General features: G+C 39.7%; 1 protein-coding gene across 6 annotated transcripts in view; it reads left to right on the forward strand.

Annotated features, from left to right (window-relative positions):
* Positions 1 to 394: 394 nt before the first annotated feature.
* qki2 (QKI, KH domain containing, RNA binding 2) overlaps positions 395 to 21,108 on the forward strand; it is a 31,195-nt gene continuing 10,481 nt past the window's right edge. For all 6 annotated transcript variants that reach the window (XR_006106851.1, XM_042507336.1, XM_042507331.1 and 3 more), the window contains exons 1-6: positions 395 to 959; positions 7,106 to 7,254; positions 8,323 to 8,439; positions 15,249 to 15,392; positions 17,589 to 17,676; positions 17,890 to 18,174. Coding sequence is in view for 5 of the 6 variants with exons in the window: in XM_042507336.1 (XP_042363270.1) it covers positions 818 to 959; positions 7,106 to 7,254; positions 8,323 to 8,439; positions 15,249 to 15,392; positions 17,589 to 17,676; positions 17,890 to 18,174 (925 nt within the window). In the remaining variant the exon portion in view is untranslated. The remainder of the gene's footprint in view (positions 960 to 7,105; positions 7,255 to 8,322; positions 8,440 to 15,248; positions 15,393 to 17,588; positions 17,677 to 17,889; positions 18,175 to 21,108) is intronic.

The raw sequence follows: 21,108 nt of genomic DNA on the forward strand, positions 1-21,108 counted from the left end.
TTTAAGGGGAGAACCCCCAAACCCCCCTTTTATTGTGCCCCTCCACTTGTTAAACCAAAATTACACCCTTGTTTCTAAGTGTTGGCCAAATTTTCATAAAATAGAGGAAGTAAACCGAAGTAAAAGTACTTTAAAACTAAACTTTGGTGAAGATCTCGAGGACACCTGGACACACACTTCAGGACACTGATGGACAGTAGCAGGTGTGCATACCTATGCAGAGAGCTGTTATATTGTCATGCTGTGGGCGTAGGGTGTGTGCGTGCGTGCTTGAGCGCGTGAGCGCGAGAGAGGCGGGGCGGGGGCTGTGAGGGGACGCGCACGAGCCTCCTCCCCTCCCTATGATACCGGCGACGCGCGGCGCGCTCCCGACAGCCCACTCGTGCTGCTGCTGTACTGTAATCATATGATAGGAGCCGATCCGCTGCAGAATACCGACACACCGGGCGGACACAGCGGAGCAGCCGGGGCGGAGGACACCAGTTGATGGTACTTTTTTTTTTTTAGAAAAAGAAGCGCGTGGAGTCCGTGAAAGTGTCGCGCGAAGTGTGAAAAACAGACAAACTCCCCCCAAAAAGGAACTTTTTCAAACTCTGGAGAGACACAGGGGGGGACCGGAGAGGAGAGGGCACACACACACGAAGCGTTAACCGAAGAGGAGTCGATTTAACCGGAGCGGAGTTAGCTAACAGGGGCGGTCAGCGGGTCGGTGGAAACCCCTGGGGTCCTCGCATCGCTTGTCGGGGCGGTTGTTTTTCGTGATTTTCCCCACAAGTTTCTCAACTAGCCAGGTCACTTTCCAGCTGAAGCTGCAGCCATGGTCGGGGAGACAGAGGTGAAGGAGAGACCCAAGTCCAACCCGGACTATCTCATGCAGCTGATGAACGACAGGAAGGTGATGAGCTCCCTGCCCAACTTCAGCGGCATCTTCACGCATCTGGAGCGGCTGCTGGATGAAGGTAACTCGGCCTCAGTTTGGGGCTTTTACCCCCTTTCTTTAAACCACTTGTTACACCACAGAGGAAAACACCCTTTCCTGGCTAGTTTAATTGTCAGTGTTCATCATAAAAATGGCTTATTGAACTGTTTGAATTCCTCCCTGGCTCCAAGGAAACAAATGTCATCTAACGCTCAGAGATGCTCTTCAAGGGCGTAGATTTGTTTCAACATGGGAGGGGACACTTTTGAAATGTCCCCCAGGAAATGTTGAGCGTCAAACACTTAATTTTCTGCACTCTGGTAAATTTTATGCATCACTTTGGGCCTTTTTTGTGTCAATTATAGGAAGAAATGTCTTAATTTAGTCAATATAAAAGTTCTCTGGTACTTTCATGCTTGTATTCAGGGGGAGTTAAATGTGGATTTGCACTCCCTCCCTCCAAAATCTATGTTTATGCTCATCAGGAGTCGTTAAGAAATGATACAGTATTGTATCGTGATATTTTCTGCACCAATTTGTGCTTTTCTTGCATCAGTTTCATGTGGAAATTTATTTTAGATCATCAAAATAGCTAATTTTATGCTTTTATTGTGGTGGGACAAATGCGACTGTTCTAAATTTTGAGGGCGACATGCCCCCCTGAAATCTACGCCCATGCCAAAGGGGTGGAGAAAACATGTTTTCCGTGGCAATATTGTATCGATACACCGTTACCCAGTATCGATTTTTTGTGGGGGGACAAATGCATGTTTTAAATATTTAGGGGACCTTGCTATGCTATATGTCCCCCCAAAAAATCAATACAGAATAGTATCGCCGTATTTTGCTTGGCAATGTTGTATCGATACATGGATGCCAAGTATCGATTTTTTTTTTACAGAAATTATGAATAATGCAAACACAAATTAAACGTTTGGCAGCTTACCAGGGGTGGGTAGCCTCCTGACACTTAAGTCATGATATAATATTATTGCGATTTTAAACATTTTGAAATACTGTTTTTAACGTGGGAGGGGATGCGTGAAATACTGAGCGTCAAACACTTAATTTCCTGCATTCTGGTGAATTTTGATGCACCAATTTGGGCCTTTTCTATGTCTAGTGCAAGTGAAAATGTCTTGACTGTCTTAAAAGTAAAAGTCCACCGCTACTTTTTCTTTTACTGTGGGGGGACAAATGCATGTGCCCTCTGTCCCTCCCGAAATCTACATCTATGCTCATTAGGGGTGGGAAAAAACAGAAACAGCTTAGTTTGGTGAATTTTTTTGATATTCTGTGCACCAAATTGTGCCTTTCATGCATCAGTTTCAGGTGGAAATGTCTTTAATTTCTTTAATTTTGTCAAAAAGAAGTCCTCTGCTACTTTTATGCTTTTATTGTAGGGAACAAATGCAAATATTTTAGATATTGAAGGTGACATGTGCCCTGCGTCTCCTCCTAAAATCGATACAGCCTAGTATCGGGATATTTTCTGTGGCAATATTGTATTGATGCACAGATGCCAAGTTTGGAGTTTTTGGTTTTGAAAGTACAAATATTGCAAATACAAGTTAGACTTTTGGTAGCTTGCCAGGGGTGGGAATCACAGGAGGCCCCATATATGATAATATCATCACACATAAGTCCCAGTACAATATTATTGCTATTTTAGACATGTTGAAATATGCTGTGTATTACGATAACCTATATCGCGATGTATTGTGATGTCCCCGAAGGAAAAATTCTGCCAAAATCAGATTTATCTAATAAGATAAAGTTTTCAGTTTGTTTAACTCACTTCAGTCATTTTCATTGCAGTAAAATGCAGTGGACAAAAAAAAACCAGTTGATTTTATTATGGTTGTGGGCTACCAAAAGATTAATTTGTATTTGTAATACAAATTTTTTTATGATAAACACTCACAACAATATTGTGATACTACACTGTATTGATTTTTTCCCCACTCCGACAATTTATGCATTTTCTGCATCAATTTCAGGTGGAAATGTCTTTAATTTAGCAAAAATAATATACCTCTGCTATTTTCATGCTTTTATTGGGGGGGACACATGTGTTTATTTTAAATATTCAGGGGGACATGTGGCCTGTGTCCCTCCCGAAATCTGAGTTTAAGTTCTCTAGGGATTGGGAAAAGTTTGATTCAGCATAGTGTTGCGATATTTTCCATGGCAATATTGTATCGATACAGGGGCGCCATGTTTTGATTTTTATGTTGTAGAAAGAGTTGATATTGTAAATTTATATTAAACTTTTGGTAACCTGCTAGAATAATATAATCAGATCCTTTTTCACTCCACTAGATACATTTTTCTGCATTAAAAATGAGGTGAGATTCATAAGGACACATCCCCCTAAACTTGCATTTGTCCCCCAAAATGAAAACATGAATCGACTTTTATTTTGAATAAATTAAAGACATTTCCACCTTTCAATTGATACAGAAAGGTCCAAATTCGTGTGAAAAAACTCAACTAAAAAAGTGTACGCCCAGTATTTCAAACTCTCCAGTCCCCCCATTGTTCAGAAAAAACCCCCAAAACAAACGAGTACACCCTCAGTGAGATAAACATTATTACCTTATGAGATTAAACAGATAGTTACAAAGTTTTCCTTTGGGGACATAATTTACAGTTGAAAATAAATTGCAGTACTTGTCATTTTGCTACTCTGCATATCGCAAAATCGCATTAAGATTGTTTTGTGACTTAAGTATCGTGATAATATTGACTTGTGGCCACCACTAATGCTCATGATACATTATTACACACTACATTTAAGTTGGTTTCAGTCGTCCTTTTACAGAGCTGTGGCTGTAACTTCAAAATAAAAGTTTTAATAGGATGTTTTCTTTGCTTTAAGTCACATTTTTAATTTGTTGAGAGCAGCAGATGAGCACTTTGTGTCTCTCTCTCTCCCTCTCACTCACACACACACACACACACACACAGACAGGCAGTTGGTGATGGGAACAAACAGACAGTTGTTAGTCTTTCCCAGTGACCTAATGCGCAGGCTTATGTGAATGCTGCAGCCCATCCCTGAGCTGGAACGAGAGCATGTCACCGTGTAAAATATTTGATTTGAGGCAGCTTAACATGCTGTCTGTACAACTAATCAACGCACATGTTGATATCTAACTTTTTCACAAGCGGTTTGGAAGAAAATGACATAATATGGGCATCACATCATTGCAACAAATGCTTTAAAATCTCTATTTTTATCTTTAAAATCGCCATTTTTGACTGTCAGCTCCTGCAAGCTTCCAAGGCCTGTTGTTGCTCCTGTTGTTGCTCATCAGGATCACTGAGGTCCTGACTTTGTTGCTCTGTGACAAGCTTCATGACGCAGCAAGGTTGCTCTCATACCAGGCGACCTCTACAGCCTGACAAACAGGTCGACCTAACATCTCCAGTTGTGTTCAAGACTGACAGCCGCGCGCACTCATCCCTCACACATGATAATGTGACACCCTCGGTTAGAATGAAAGGCATTGTACCGTGCTCATTTTCGGCCTGGCCGTGTCTCCTGCCTGAGTAATGTGGACAAGGGCACCGTACCAAAAAAAAGTTTGTGGGGGTAATAAGAAAGCCTGCCAGTCACACATATTGTCAGGGCGCATGTTTGTAGCATATTTGGAAACGCTGCGGTGGAGTCCGGTCTATATATAAACCGATGACAGGTTCAAGTGTTGAGATAAGGCCTGATACAGCTCCCCACTTTATCGCTCTCTCTCCTTGCGCCCTCTTGTTCTTCTTTCACTTCTCATTTTCCTGCCTGTTGCAACTGAAGTGTGACAAAGGTCCTGCATGTCTGTGCAGATTTGTTTGTTCATGTATGTGGTCTTTTTTTTTTGTAATTGTCACTTTTGGTCTGGAACAGGTCAGAATGGGTTATTAGAGGATCATCATTGTCGCTGAAGCTGTGGCTGTAATTATAGCGTCCGACTGTAGTTATTATGGTCAGACTTATCACTCTCTGAGCAGGGAGACATGCCTGTCAGCCTGCTTAGGTCAGATGATATTTGTGCCTCGAGGCAGCTATTCCGCCATGTGTGTGTCTATGTATGTGTGTGTGGGAGTTCAAGTTGGGGGTCTGTGTGTGTGTATGCGTTGCGTATGTGTTTGTGTGGTGCAGTAGTCAGTTATTATTATGCTAGCGTGTCATTACAGTGGCATCAGAGGCTAGCGTCGGTCATTGAGACAACACTAAACAAGCAGACAGGCAGACAAACACAGACTGATTTATGACGGTGCTTCTGCACCAAACCTGAGGCAGAACAAATTGACAGTTTAAGTAGTTTTTAATCCAAAAAGCAAACAATTCTGTGGTTCTCCAGTGTGCTTTTTTTCTGTTTTATGTCATTGGACACTGAAATTGAGTTTGGGGCTGTTGTTTTTAGCTGTTTTACCTTTGTGTTTTATGTGTGCAGCATGGGTGGAAGCCCAATCCAAATTTCCTACAATGTCGGATAGAGCTGCAATGATTAGTTGATTAACTGATTAGTTGGTTTAAAGAAAATGAAATGCCAACTACTTTGATGATCAATTAATAGTATCAGTTTTATTTTTCGTGCAAAAAAGTCAAAAGTTTTCTGGTTCCATCTTCTCGAATGTGAGAATTTGCTGTTGTTTTTGTCATTTCTGAGTGTTTTTGAAGAGTCTTTGGGTTTCGGTTTGTTGCATGAACAAAGGAAGCAAATTGAAGATGCCACTCTGGGAAATTATGATGAGCATTTTTCACAATTTGTTGACACTTTATAGATTGATTAATTCTGAAATCACTAGGAAGATTAGTTGATAATCAAAACAATTGTTTGCTGAAACTCTGATGTCTGACAGTAAAGTGAATCAGACAAAAATACATTTGAAGATATAAACAAGGACTCTGTGATTGGCATATTTTTTGGGGGGTATTTTATTGACTAAATTATTAATCAAGTAATCATGAAATGAATCATCAGTTGCAGGAACAGGCCTGCAACTGATGATTCATTTCATCCTGTTCATTCCTGTTGGACAATAATGATAAGGCAAAAAAAGACATTTCAAGATGTCAGCGGGGGTGGGGCTGTGGGGGTATTTTGTAGGCTAAACGATTAATCGTGAAAATAATTAGATGAATTTATGATAAACAATAATCATTAGTTGAAGTCACAATCTAAAACAATAAAGTGAATCTTGAATCCTGGTCGGACAAAAAAATATATTTGATGCGGTTAACAAGGACACAAAAATGTGATTTACATATTTTTGGTGAGGTGTATTTTGTAGGTTTAATGATTAATTGATTAATCATAAAAATAATGGTATGATTAGTAACTTTAATAAAATAATCGCTTGTCACAGCCCTAATGTAAGACAACAAAGACATTTGAGGATGTCAACAAGGAATGGAAAAAATGTGATTTTTAGGGGGACATTTTATAGACTGAATGATTAATTGATTCATTGTAAAATTAAGATTAGTTGATAGCGAAAACAATCAGTTGAAGCCCTAAGGTTGGGCGATAAAGCAAATCCAGAATCTTAGGAAGACAATAAAAGACATTTGAAGAGTTCAATAAGGACTTAAGATAAAATGTGATTTGCATATTGTTGGGCTGCATTTTTTTAGACCGGAAGTTTTATTGATTAATCAACAAAATGATTTAAAAATAATCGCTAGTTGCAGCCCTGTTGTAGTTTTGATGGCTTGTGTGTGTTGCTGTTGAATAAACTGTCCTGTGCCAGCTGACATAAACTCTGGTGGGTAGAGTAGGTCACTGTGACCCCCACTGACATGCATGTTTTTTCCATGTATTATTTACAGAATGAAAAGGGGGGAGCGGTGTGTGTTTGTTTGTGTTCATCGCTGTTGGAGAAAGAAATACAAAGAAAGAAATCGTCAGTTATAAAGGAGGCCTGATTGCAAAGCATTCAGCGGTTAGATTTTACAATGTGGTGCAGAATGCTTGTGACTGTCTCCCTGCCCCCCTGTCTGTCTGTCTGTCTGTGTGTCCGTCTGTAACACTCAGAGCCTCCTGTAATTCTGGTGACAGTGAGTCATCGTCCCTGGAAACGGACAGCCTCAAGAAACGTGACACTTGTGGTTGCTCATTGACACTTTTAATGGACGTCCGAATTTAAATTTACTCAACTTTAACCCTGTTTTTCTCTGTGTTCCAGAAATCGGCAGGGTACGCAAGGACATGTACAACGACACGGTGAACGGGGGCATGTTCAACGGGCGCGACATGGAGGAGCTTCCCGAAGCTATCGGCCCCGTGGCTCAGCTGCAGGAGAAGCTCTACGTGCCTGTAAAAGAGTACCCCGACGTGAGTGTGACAAATTCATGACCTTTGACCTTTTCCAGAGGAGTTTCTGTTTACTTTAACAGGTCACTTCATCCCCTCTAAGTTACAGAAAGGCTGCCAGAGAGTCAGTAAGACTTTAAATCATAGCTTTCAGTTTTATCTAAGAGCTGATTTCATTGTGAGATCATCTCTGTTCACACCCAGTGAGGTAATTTAGATTTAAAATAGATCAATAATGAACTGAAAAAAATAGTAAAAAAGTCAATATTCCCTCACTGTGACACAATTTCGGGCCATAAGTTCACTGTAAATTCTTCTAATAGCTTTAAAAGGTGGATTAAATATTTTCCTCAAATATAAAGACAAGTGCACCGCAGTTAAGAGACCAGTGCATCTCTACTGATGCCAAGTACAGTTAAGCACTTCAATATGAGTAGCGTTGATCCAGATTGAATGTGCTCACATGATTTTCTCCACGCATCAGCTCGCCAATCACCGAATACAATGACAGGCTGTCCTCGCTCACATGACAGGAGGCTAACAGGACGCACAGTGGAAAACGGTTGAGATCAAGGTTAAATTTAGAGAGCAGTTCCTCTATCTGGATTTGTGTGTGCGTGTTGAGGGTCATCGTCAGAGGCCGCGGCGTGTGTGTCGCAAGTGAAGCAACATTAGGTTAAACATATGTGGACTTAAAAAAAAGTAGAAAGACGCTGGACGAATGATATGAGAGACAAATGACTGAGAGAGAGACAGCGATAGTGGCGAAGAAACACACACACACAGACACACACACACACACACACAAACAGGGGGGCAGCTGTCTAGTTAATCACTCAGTCTTAGTGACAGATAAGGTTAAGAGAACAGCGCTGTCCTGTTATGCCACCAGCACCAGGCAGCACCCATATAATGAGCTATTTTTGTCTCTCTTAGTAACACATCACAGATGCACAAACACTCGCTGGCAGCAAGTGCAAATACACACACATTGTTAAAAGATAGTCTGTGATGTCAAACGTGTCTCTCTTCCTTCTGGCCTTCTTTGAAATTAAGTGATCAATGTGTTTGTTTTGCTCTTTTGTGCAGTTTAATTTTGTAGGGAGGATCCTTGGCCCGCGTGGACTGACGGCCAAACAACTGGAAGCGGAGACCGGCTGCAAGATTATGGTGCGAGGAAAAGGCTCCATGAGAGACAAGAAGAAGGTATACGCACCTGGAAACACACGAGATGTTGTGCATGCTTTCGCTGTCGGAAAAATTTAAAGTTCTTGCTTTCTTGATGGAGTGGCACTGAGGGTCAAAACACAACGCCATTTCAGAAAACACCACAACATTTCAGAAAACACGACATTTCACAAAACACATTTCAGAAAACATGACATTTCAGAAAACACGAGTTGTCTGAAAACACGACATTTCAGAAAACACAACGACATTTCTGAAAACACGACATTTCAGAAAACACATTTCAGAAAACACATTTCTGACAACACAACGACATTCCTGAAAACACAACGACATTTCAGAAAACACAACGACATTTCAGAAAACAATATTTCTGAAAACAGCAACATTTCTGAAAACAGCAACATTTTGGGAAAACACAACATTTCAGAAAGCACAACTTTTCACAAAACAGCAGCATTTCAGAAAGCACATTATTTCATGTAACAACATTTCACAGAAAACACATTACTTCATAAAACACAGTATTTCCTCGAACATTTCACAAAACCCAACATTGCCAAAGTTTTCTTAAATGTTGTCTTTTGTGAAATGTCAATGTGATCTCTGAAATGTTGTTGTTTTGACCCTCAGGGCTTCCATATTTTAATGATTAGGAGATAAGATCAAAACCTCTCTTGTATCTGGAAGCAAAATACAAATCTAGAACTACAGAGAACATTAGCTTAGCTTAGCATACATACTGGAAACAGGGGGAAACACCTAGCATTGCTCTGTCCTACGAAACAAAATTATTAAAATCCTGTACCCAGAGACTCCAGGAGGATGCTGCACCTGGCCAAGACCAACCCACACACAACCTCCCTAAAACTAATTTGACATTTTCACACTGCACTTTTTGTGCTGATATGAAGAAATAAGACCTGAAGTGTTAGTTTGTGAGTAATTAGCGGCTTTTAGAGGTGCTGGTAGGTGGACTGTGTTAGCTTCAGACTGAGCCAGGCTAGCAGTTTCCCTCAGTTTCCAGTCTTTATGCTAAGCTAAGCTAACTGTGATTGTAGGTTCATATTTATTATAAAGAAATGAGGCTGGTTTTGATATTTTTATCTAAATTGTTGCAAGAAAGCAATAAGCCTATTTCACAAAATTTCAAACTATTCCTTTAAACTGCCTTTTTTACTTTGCCCAACACCTACTCAGATATTGATTTCCATCGATTTCCATTCATTTTAGCATGGTTCAAAAAGTCGACTTTTTTTTGGTTAATAGAGGGAATCCTTCACACTCGTACATTGTGGCTCAATTTCATTTTTTATTTGTACTCCTCTTTTTTTAACATCCCCTTTGCCCCTCAGAACAGAGATACAAAGGTGTAGCGATTGAATGATATGTCATCAGTATCATCATCATCATCACTGCATCATTACATAAACAGACGTGACCGCGGCAATAATTATATTGTCACAATGACGCCATTTACCTGATGGAGCGATAAAAGCATAGACACAATTTTTTCACAACTTCAGTTTCAATCAATCAAACAAGTCATCAAATTAAAAAAAGCTGCTTCATTAGAAGACCACTAGTGATGCTCAACATAAGCAACCCTTTCTAACATAATAGTTTATAGTTAATAATTATTTTTAAATCTTTATTAATGAAGAAAAGACTTTCTTTTTCTTGCGTTCACAGCCGTCTCGTGAATATTTCTCATGGTGGTCGATATGCTTCACATCGGTCGCATTTTAAGATGCAGTACCACAAACAAACAATAAAAATGTAAACATGATGTTCTCACTTTCAGCAGCTGAGAAATATACACTCAGAAATGTAATGCTTTGAACATTTTTTAATAGCGATATTGAGTCTGTGTGACTGAAACATCTTAAAACCTGTTTAAGAGTCGTGGCGACGGCATAGTACCAAATTCTGGGCCCCATGTATAAGCAGTCTCTGTGGGCCCCTCTCCCTCGCTTTTATTTCCCTTTTCTTTCCTTCTTCCTTTTTTTACGACTCCTGATTTCCCTTTTCTTGAGGAAAAACATGAGCAGCGTAAGCAGTCACCCCATCAGCTCTAAATGAGTTTAGAGATTAATCCTGAAGCAGGAGCGGACGAAAACACGTCCTAATATTCAGGTCAGGAGTACTAATGCCAAAAAATGTTACTTAAGTAAAAATAAATAAGTATAATTAGCAACATGAACTTCAAGTGTTAAAATTAAAAGTACCGAATGCAGAAAGCAACACTCATATATAGTATATAAAACAAAAAAAAGTCACCCAAATAAATGTTTATCAAAATAGTCAGCAAATAATTTTCAGTCAATCAGCTGATCGATTAATCATTTCATTATCGTTCTTTTTTTTCAGTCGTACTTGCATAAACTTTTTGGTTATTTATTTCTAGCAGAACATTGTGTTTTATAAAGTCTTATATTTTTAAGCAAAAATCTCAATTTGGCGGCTCAGTGGATATAGCGGGCGCCCCATGTACAGAGGTCGAGTCCTCGCCACAGCGGTCGCGGGTTCGACTCCAGCCTCGACCCTTTGCTGCATGTCGTCTCCTTTCTCTCCCCCTTTAACACGTACACTCTGCCCTATCAAATAAAGGGAACAAGCCCAAAAGATTAAAAAATCTCAATTTGTAAAGCAACTAAAGCCGCCATAAATGCAGTGAAATAACAGGTGCAACATTTCCCTCTGAAATGCAGCGCAGTAAAAGTACCACGAAAAGAAAATACTCAAGTGAAGCACAAATACCTCAAATTTCTACTTAAGTACAGTTAAGTAAATTGCTTACTTTAGTTACATGCCACCACTGTCTGCAGTTCTTTATGCACCGAAAACAAATCGTTTCACTGGGTTCAAATATGGATCTAAAAGATGCAAAAACAAGGAAAAACAAGAAATAATGATAATTATTAATGATAATGTTTCCCACTGATCGGGAAACGATTTCAGTTTGAGTCCTCCGACATCTAGAAAACATCTATCTATCTATCTATCTATCTATCTATCTATCTATCTATACAGTATCTGTCCAGCCCTTTTCTCCAAACGAGTTTTCGGTTGTCAGTTTTTCTGTCCTGGTGTTCGGTCCATCTGTTCCCCCTTCCTCTCCCCTGGTGTCTGCTGTTGGACGGAGTCGGCTCAAGCTTTCCAAACGGCAGGTGGAGCAAGTCCAGCATTCCTCCCCCTCCCCTCTCTCTTTCTCTCTCTCTCTCTATCTATCTTTTTCTCTCTCTCCAGAACATTCCCTACCCCGCACGCCCCTCAGAGAGACAGAGACACACACAGAGAGACAGAGAGGAAGGAAAACAGAGACACAGTGGGAGGCAACGGGGGAGAAGAGAGAAAGATGTTGACTTTTGGTGTTTTTCAAAATGATACATCTCACTTGACAAAACATCCACAGAGGATACAATGTCCCAGCACGCAGCACTGAGGCAGGAGACTTCACGAGCTGGACGTTTTAACTGGGACTGCAACTAAACGTTATTTTTATAAGTTCAGGCTGTGAAATATAAAGCTGTACTTTGAGGAATAGCTTGACGTTTTGGGAAAAAGTTTTTGCCGAGATTCAGATGAGACAATGGATATAACTCACGTGTTAAATATTAAGCAGGAGGAGATGGTTAGCCTAGCTTAGCATAAAGACCAAAAAACAAGGGGAAACAGCTGTTCTGGCCAGGAAGTCACTGCGTCCAGCCAAGAAATAGTTCCAGCACATAAAGGTCAGGTTATGGAGAAGTAGTTCGTCCAGCGTGTAGTCCGACATCGGAAATTAAAATCCAGATATTAAATGGTGTTTATTGTTGGTCTGAACGGCCAAACTCGCAGGTGGAATAAAAAGTCTGCGGTCATAGAGATGATATCGTTAAAATACTGGAATAATGGCTAATCTCTCCTGGAAAACTTCATAATGCTGCACTCAGTTGTTCTTTTAACCCTTTGAAATCTGGAATCGACATCACTTTTCTTCTGCTGCGTTCAGACGCATTTAAACTTTCGAAATCTAAGCAAATTGGTTTGTTTTGTTTTGAAAACATGGTGAAAAAAAGATATTAGGAGCTTTGGATTTTTTTTAAAAAGATAGGGAAACATGTCTCCTAAACTATATTTATAACTATCATATTTATATTTTTAAAATTGTTTTACAGAACAATTATTTTTTTTAAACACTTTATTAGGTCATTTATTTATTTTATTTTTTCCCTTTTAAATTTTGGTTATTATTTTGTTCTTTTTACAGTTTTTGGGTGATTTTTTTTTTGCCCTTTTCCCATGTTTAAGAAAGAAATCAAATTCCAAAGGGTTAAAAAGTGACCACAAAAGCTAAAGAGACGGTTATCCCGTCCAGGGTCCCCACAGTCATGGAAAACCTGGGAAAGTCATGGAATTTCACAAAAGCTGTTGGACCATCCAACAACCACTCCTGAAGAAGCAAACTGGCAGCTGAACCGCCATAAAACTGTAATTTGTCATTTTTAAATTTGTGTTTCGGTGCAGATTAAACATATAGGATTACATTTGTTAAAGGGACAGTTCGTATGAAAACAAAAAATACATATTTTGTCTCTTTATCTCAGTTGTTTTGCTGTAAACTAGCTAACGTTAAAGCTCATCTCAGGGGGACGCCATTAATGTTTACATCTCACACTGTCGTGAACACGAGCTTCTTGCCCACGAGTTGATACGAACTTGTCAATCAGTTTGACTCGACAGTCAAGCTATTGTGCAGCAATCGTCAGGAATAGAAAACATATTAATGGTCAGAAATCCAGCTTGAGCAGGCAGGAGCATTAACAAAGTACATTTACTTATATACTGTACTTCAGTACATTTTTTTAAGTATCTGTACTTGGTTTGGGGGGTTTTTGGGGGGGTTTTATCACTATGACTCCACTACATTTGAAATACAAATATTGTACTTTTGACTCTGCTACATTTATATGAAGGCTCTCTTTGTGCGTTACATTGGCTTTGAATTCAGCTTTTCTATAATGCAAACTGGGATTGTGCAGTTCTGTGTGTGTTTTGTTTGTCGAAGTGGTGTTCCCGTACCTCTGCCTTGCGCATACTCAGATCGGGCGGCTCATCGGTATTGACAGGTAGAGAGGAGAGGTCATCAGCAGACGCCTGTAGTTGGTCCTGTGGTTTAAGTAATGGCTACGGCCGCAGATGAAAATGAAAATTCCCCATCAGATCACTCATGGCCAAACCTGAAACCCATATCTGTTTTTTAAATAAAGAATAATTCATGTTATTTTAAATGCTCGGTTTGACGCGCACAAATTCATTATTGTCGCATAAGATTCTTTAAGCGTTTTGTGATGATATACTACATCGGTTTAGATTTAGATTGTTTGATTACTACTTAAGTAAGTACTCCAGTACTTTAGCCACAATAGTAATCTGACTCTGCAGCTCTCATTTGTGTTATTGATGTTCTGTTCTTTGTTTTCCAAAAAACACATCATACAGTTACTATAGTATGCTTCACAACACACTCTTCATCTGAGGCTCAAACATGTTTGGCTGAATCTCTCTGATGTTTCCTCTAACGTAACAGCTATATTAATGCACACTGCTCTTTTACTGCTGCAAGCAACGCTGAAGAAAGCGGAAAACAAAACCTAAGGCCAAATCCAGAATTTATCAGTGAGGGAGAAAGAGTTGATCTGCTTCCAGCCCCTTTTTTTTTTTCTTTTTTACAGTTTGCTTTTACTTTCATGTGGGAAATCCATGTTAAACAAAATACAAGTACTGGTATTAGCATTTTTACATACATACAACATGTCAAGGGGAGACTTTAATTTTGATGAAGGTTAGAAAAAAAAATACTAAATATTCCAAGAAGCTGAAACAGAAAAGAAACTAAGCCAGCTTGTGTATGGTGTATATATATATATATATTTAAAATATTTGGAGCACAAATTTAACTGTGAGAAACCTGAGAAAATCTGCCTGATTTTCTTTTAAAAACATAGGAAGAAGGAAATGAGCAGCAAATGAAGAAGTAACCTAAACATTTGCAAAAAAAAAAAAAGAGTAAAAACTACAAGAAAATAACCTGGAAATTAGAAGAAATAACAAAAAAATTAAAAAGAAGAAGAGATAAAAACAAACAAACGAGACTTGGAAAGAATGCTTCATAAAAAATATAATAATTTTGTAACTAATGATAATTGTAATAAATATATTGTTTTCCTAGCTTTTTCTGTGCTTTTTTTCCTTTGACATTTTCTCTAGCAATTTTTAAAAATACTTTTCTAAATCTATTCATTTCATGCAATTTGTGGAACATTTCTAATCAAGTTGCTCTTGGCCTTTTTCCTGTTTTTGAAAGAAGGACATCTGAAAGCTGCACAACAATAGTTCAGTTGCTGCAGGTTTCAAACAGATAATTGCAACTATGTGCATCAGTTTTGGGGAAGGAGAGCAACAAAAACAACCAGTGACTCAGTCATAAATGCTGTTATTGTCTTTGGGTAAACATCAGAATATTGACTGACTGATCATGTCAGCACTCGCTCTGATAAAGCGCCAGCGAGAGAAAGAAGGGAACAGATAAAATAAATCAATAAAATGCAACACCGAACTTGTGTAACCACTGAAGAGCAACATGTTTATTTCATGAGCTTGATAAAGCTGCGTTACACGACCTTGAGCCTTGAGCATGTTTGTGTGCAGCTTGAGGCCGATCCAAAAACCGAGCCAAACAAGAAGAAGAGTGAAATCCTGCTCCCTCTGTGCCAGTAATGGACCGAGCTTATGTGGTGCATTCAAACGCAGCTCTTAAAAAAAAAACTGTTTTTGTGCTTCAGGAGGAGATGAACCGAGGGAAGCCCAACTGGGAGCACCTCAGCGAGGACCTCCACGTCCTGATCACAGTGGAGGACACGCACAACCGCGCCAAGATCAAACTCCAGCGGGCCATCAATGAGGTCAAGAAACTTCTGGTGCCAGCTGTGAGTATCGCTTCGATCTCCTCGGCGTTGAATATTATGGTCTGGAGTGATGGAGGAGCTGTGTGTGACTGGATGAGAGTTCACTGTGTTGGTATGCATGGAAGGGGGAAGGGGATTGTCAGTCCAAAAAACTGTGTGTGTCTTTTTTTGTGTGTCTCTGTGTGTATGAGAGAGTATGTGTAAGGGGTTAGGGTAATTAGGGAACACGCATAAAGGGGTTTCCATGGTAACCCCGGGTTGTTTGAAAGGCTGAGGGAATGAATGGAGAGTCTGTTCACTTGTTCTCCCCACTCCATCACTCCTTTCACTCGTTCACAACTCACTTCATTCCCAACTACTGGCTACAGTATTCCTTTCCCCCCCCTGTTTTTTTTGTCGTTCACACAAGAGGACATTTTGATTGCACTCCTCAACATTTCTCACATTCTCCTGCCCACCTTCACACCCACCACCACCCTACGGACTCACATGCATGCACAAACATGACCACGGATACGACACATATACACACAGGGCCTCGAAACTGGGAGCACAAAAGCAAATTTAGAAAATTACTAGGCTCCTTCCTTTTCCCCCTCTGCATTATTTGCAACAATTGAAACCGATTGAAAAGACCAGCGGGGGGGAGACTTCTATTGCGGCAATCAGCCGTCACTTCCGCTCCAATCACAGCGTCAGCCAACCCTGGAAGTTTAAACTTGTAAGAAGTGACTAAAGGCAATCAGGAGCTGAACACCTGTTAATCTGCGAGTGTGAATGTGTGTGGAGGGTGAAGTTAATGATACGTGTTGGTTTAACCCCGTTGTTACCCGACCGTAAATCAGTCAGGCTTTTCACCGAGCTGTAACCGGATCTAAGAAGTTGGATATGTGCTGTGTGGTGGAGAGGCTGTGTAAGACGTCTGTTCAACTCCATCTCAGACAATAGAGTGCTCCAGAGATGGCGTTTTTTCTGTAGGCCAAACCGGAAGTTAATGTTGTCCTGGTTCCCTCGCCAAAAAGCCTATGGGATTTTTCCTTTGGATTTTGGATCATTGCAGAAAATAAGCTTTGATGCTTACACATGTTCAGCTGGATAATTTCACAAATGAAAACCACTTTCAGGATTTTTGAAGCCTAAATTAATTGGCAGAAGTAAAAAGTCAACATTAGGCTATAAAATAAACTTCACTACAACACCACAACAAGGCTGTGAAGCTGTTTTCGGCACAGCCTGGCATGATGATGTTCTGTAATTTAACCCTTTGAAAACTGGAGTGACGTCACTTTTCTTGTGCTGCTTTAATGTACCTTTCACAAATGCTTAAAACATTTAATGCTGAGCACATTGGTGTGATTTCTTTTGAAAACATGTAGAAAAAAGCAATGAGCAACTTGGTAAGAAATGTTCAATGAATGCGAGAAATTTGTAGATTTAGAAAATTATTTTTAAAAAGCTGGAGAAAAATGTCACGCAAAAAAGGAAATAGCCAGAGAAAAACTAATTTATAATTATCATATTTACATATTTAAAATTATTTTACAGAATTTATATATATATATATATATATATATATATATATATATATATATATATATTATATATATATATATATATATATATAATACACTTTTTCCAGGTAATTTCATTGGGTATTTTTTTAGATTTTTTTTGTTTAACTAATTTTCTGGCATTTTTTTTGTACTTTTACAATTTACTTGCTATTTTTTGGAACATTTCTTCCTTCCTACCTTCCTTCTTCCTTCATTGCTCATTGCCTTCTTCACAAGTTTTGTAAGGAAATTAAGCCAAAATCTTGGCTTGCTGAAGTGCTAACTCATTTTTTCAGCTGTGTTTACATGGAGCAGATTAAAACTTTTTTTTTATAGTCTGATTAATTCTTTGAGGCATTTTATCACAAATCCTATCTGATCACTTTACTCAGTTACAATGGAATCTCTAATCAGCGTGATTTCATACAGATAGAAGAAATATTGTCCCTGTAACTGCAGCTCATGTTATTATTATAAAAAAAAAAGGCCAAACAAAAGAAACAGACTTTTTTCTCCCTCTTGTATCATAATTAGTTTGAGCGTACTGTAACATTTGCTGACTTTCTGAACCAGACTCCCACAACAGTTAATTCATTCAGTGGTCAAACTGCTGAATGACGGTCTTCGCTAAGTAAGCTGATTGTGCTGCTCTGCTCTGGTGTAGGCTGAGGGGGAGGACAACCTGAAGAAAATGCAGTTGATGGAGCTGGCGATTCTCAACGGGACCTACAGAGACGCCAATGTCAAGACGCGTAAGGATGACATCACAGTTAACATGTGGAGGAGGGTTGGTGGGTGACAAAGGAGGGGTCTCGGTACAGGAGTCCACTGTATATATGAACAATGCCTCTGTTTCTGCTGTTAAATGGACTGTTTGTCCTCTCCTCTTCTCCCCTGTCTATTGTACGTGTGTGCGCTCTGCGTGTGGGTGTGCACATACTTGCATTATTGTATGTGCCGCACAGCCACCGCCGGCTTCCCTCTGGCGACCCCTCAGGCGCCTCGGATCATCACAGGCCCGACGCCCGTCCTGCCTCCCACCCTGCGCAACCCCGCCCCCGTCACCACGCCGACCATCATGCCTCTGATCCGTCAGATCCAGAGCTCCGCCCTCGTGCCGGGAGGCAATCCGCACCCGGCGCTGGTGCAGCAAGGGCCCGAATCTGGAATCATCTACACGCCCTACGAGTATCCCTACACACTCACGCCCTCCATATTGGAATACCCGATTGACTCGACTGGAGTATTAGGTATTTAAAAAGCAAATGTTCATCATTTCATACCGAGTCAATGGATGTATTATGAGAACTGGATAGTGGGCGCCAATTGAAGTTGCTCGCAAAGTGCGTACGTCCAAAACAAACAAAAACAAAAAAACTGACCCCGCCCACTTGTCCTGTGAAGGATAACAACAACAAAAAAGCATTTCTAGACTCTAAGAAAGATTTCCAAATACAAAACCTACCTAATCTAAAAATTCATAATATAAAGAGTCATAATTTGTCTTGTTTACTGTTTTATTGACATGTTTGTTTATGGAAGTTAAGGATAAAAAATGTTTTTGGTGAAACAGTTAAGCTCTGCATTTAACCCAAGCTTACACTGCTTCTATAAAGGTGTGTTCAGACAGCAAGCAAAACAAATTATGACAAATTTAACCATTTGATTGTTTGTGAACTTGGTGTTTGTGAATCCACAAAAGCCAATGTAACAACTGCACAGACATTATCTGTAAAAATGCTTTTCGCGGATGAAACAATGGCATGTTTGTGTTCAGCTGCGGTGCTCCAGACTAACTTTCTACATTTGTTGCTCTGGTGCGCCTAATTTTTCAGCATGTAATTTAGGTGCACCCACTGTATTCTTTGGCACCTTTTGGCGCAGCAGCACCCAGAGAAAAATTTCACTTCTCACGACACTCTTTCCTTTGTCTCATCAGAAATAAATCAGCTTCTTATTTGGAGATACAAATTTCTGATCTGTCTCTCCTAAACCCCCCCTTAAAAGAAATAAGAAGCAAAATAATAAATTGGCTCCTCTGCTTCTCAGAAGTGAGACAAGTCTCAGATTAGATAAAATACGCAGAGCTGAATCTTGAATTTGATTACTGGGGTGAATTTCTGAAAATTTGCAGGCTCATTAATGTGTTTTCTTTTTGGTCTTACTGTTACCTCAAATAAAGATAGATAAGAATCAGGCTAAGACAAGAGGAAGGCTTTTTCTGAGAAGCTGACATTAAGAAGCATAAGAAAAAGGTCAGAATCTCAAATTGTGGTTAAACTGAGCTCAGTTATGTCTCGGAGAAACAGGCTGGACGAAGAAGAGATCTTATTTTGAATTCTCCTTTTCTCTGGGTAATACATTCTTAAAGTTACCTTTTTTGTCAGTTCTCATACATACATTAAGTGTCTTACCAGGGACAGGAGAGACAGGTGGTGGGACATAAGTTAATTTTCAAGTCAAGTCAGTTTTATTTATAAAGCCCGTTATCACAAATCCCAATTTGCCTCAGAGGACTTCACAGCATACAGCACCTCTCTATCCTTAGACCCTCACATCGACTACGTAAAAACTCCCCCAAAAATTGTATAACGGGGGGAATAAAAATTAAGAAAAAGAAAAGACTCATAGCCAATCAGAGGCAGAGTAGGGGTCAGGTCTTTGCAGATTGTGTATTGGAAAAAAACCCCTAAATGTCAGCAGCACCAGGTAAACGTTTAGTCGCACATTACAGATTTTTCTGATCGAATGAACTCTGGAGCGCTGCGACTGAACATGTCATGTCAGTTCCCTGCAGTCTTCTTTGTCCTTCTCTTCTTGATACTTTTAAAGGGATAGTTCACCCAAAAATGAAAATTCAGCCGTTAGTTACTCCCCGTCATGCCGATGGAAGGTCGAGTGAAGTTTTATAGTCTTCAAAACACTGCTGGAGGTTCACGGGGAAAAAGCATTTATCTCCCAAATAACTGAAGCAATTGGTGACCAGGATTCAAACGTTTATAAAAATACTTAATAAAACCACAAAACGTATCCATACTGCTCATACGAAGTAATCCAAGTGTCCTGAAGCCCCAACGGGCGAAGTAGTTTTGAAAAACATCAGTGTCGTCATATTTTTAGCCTTGTAGCCTGTAGCTCCTAGTGTGGGAGCCACGTTCACGTATGCGTGTACCAACGAGAGCTCGCACTATCTGCACGCCAGTGTTTACATGCTACCTGGAAGCCTTTCGTTCACACAGAGGGAGACTTCTGGAGTAAGCAGCAAGAAATAAGACCCTTTGTTGGATTTAAAACTACGATGTGTGGTGAGAGCCTCTGGTAAGCATGTAAACACTTGCATGCAGACACCGCGAGCTCTCGTTGGTCTTGCACGAGCACACTTACATGAAGGCAGCTCCCACACGAGGAGCTACAGGAGTATCTTTTGTACAGGCTACAACAAGGTTAAAAACGTGGCGCCAGTGAAGTTTTTCAAAACAACTAGGCATGTCGGGGCTTCAGGACAATTAGATTACTTCACTCAAGCAGTATGGAGACAGTTTGTGTTTTTATTATGTTTTTTTTTTAACGTTTGAATCCTCCTCACCATTTGCTTCAGTTGTTTGGGAGATGAGTTCAGCGCCTTTTTCACGTGAAACTCCGGTTTCCATTTTTTTGTGGACTATAAAACTTCATCCAACTTTCCACCGGCATGACGGTGAGTAGATAATGACTTAATTTTCATTTTTGGGTGAATTATCCCTTTAACTTAAGTTTAAAACATTTTGAACTCACATGGATGCACTTTTGCTTCATATCGCTCACTTTAAAGTGACTTTGTATGCAATCACTCAATCACTTAATTCAACCTAATCTTACAATCTACACATAAAACAGCCTACTGCTGCCAAATTCAAGAGCCAGATTTAGTCCATTACTAACTGTGAGCTTGCCAGGCTAATATATTTATTTATATCTCTTTTATAAGAGAGACCAGCATAGCAGTGGACCGAAGTCTCAAAACAAAGTAGAGAGAGTGCCGGTATAAAAAGTTAATAAAAAACAAACAAGAAGGGGAAAATATATACAATGCCAAAATCAGTTTAAAGTATGTTTTTGTGCCCAAGTTACTAATGGAGAGTTTTTCTGAATTTGTTCCAGTAATGAGATTGTGATTAAAAAAAATCTCTGGTGACATTACATAA

The sequence above is a fragment of the Plectropomus leopardus genome, chromosome 19, assembly GCF_008729295.1.
Source record: "Plectropomus leopardus isolate mb chromosome 19, YSFRI_Pleo_2.0, whole genome shotgun sequence".
Classification (NCBI taxonomy): Eukaryota; Metazoa; Chordata; class Actinopteri; order Perciformes; family Serranidae; genus Plectropomus; species Plectropomus leopardus.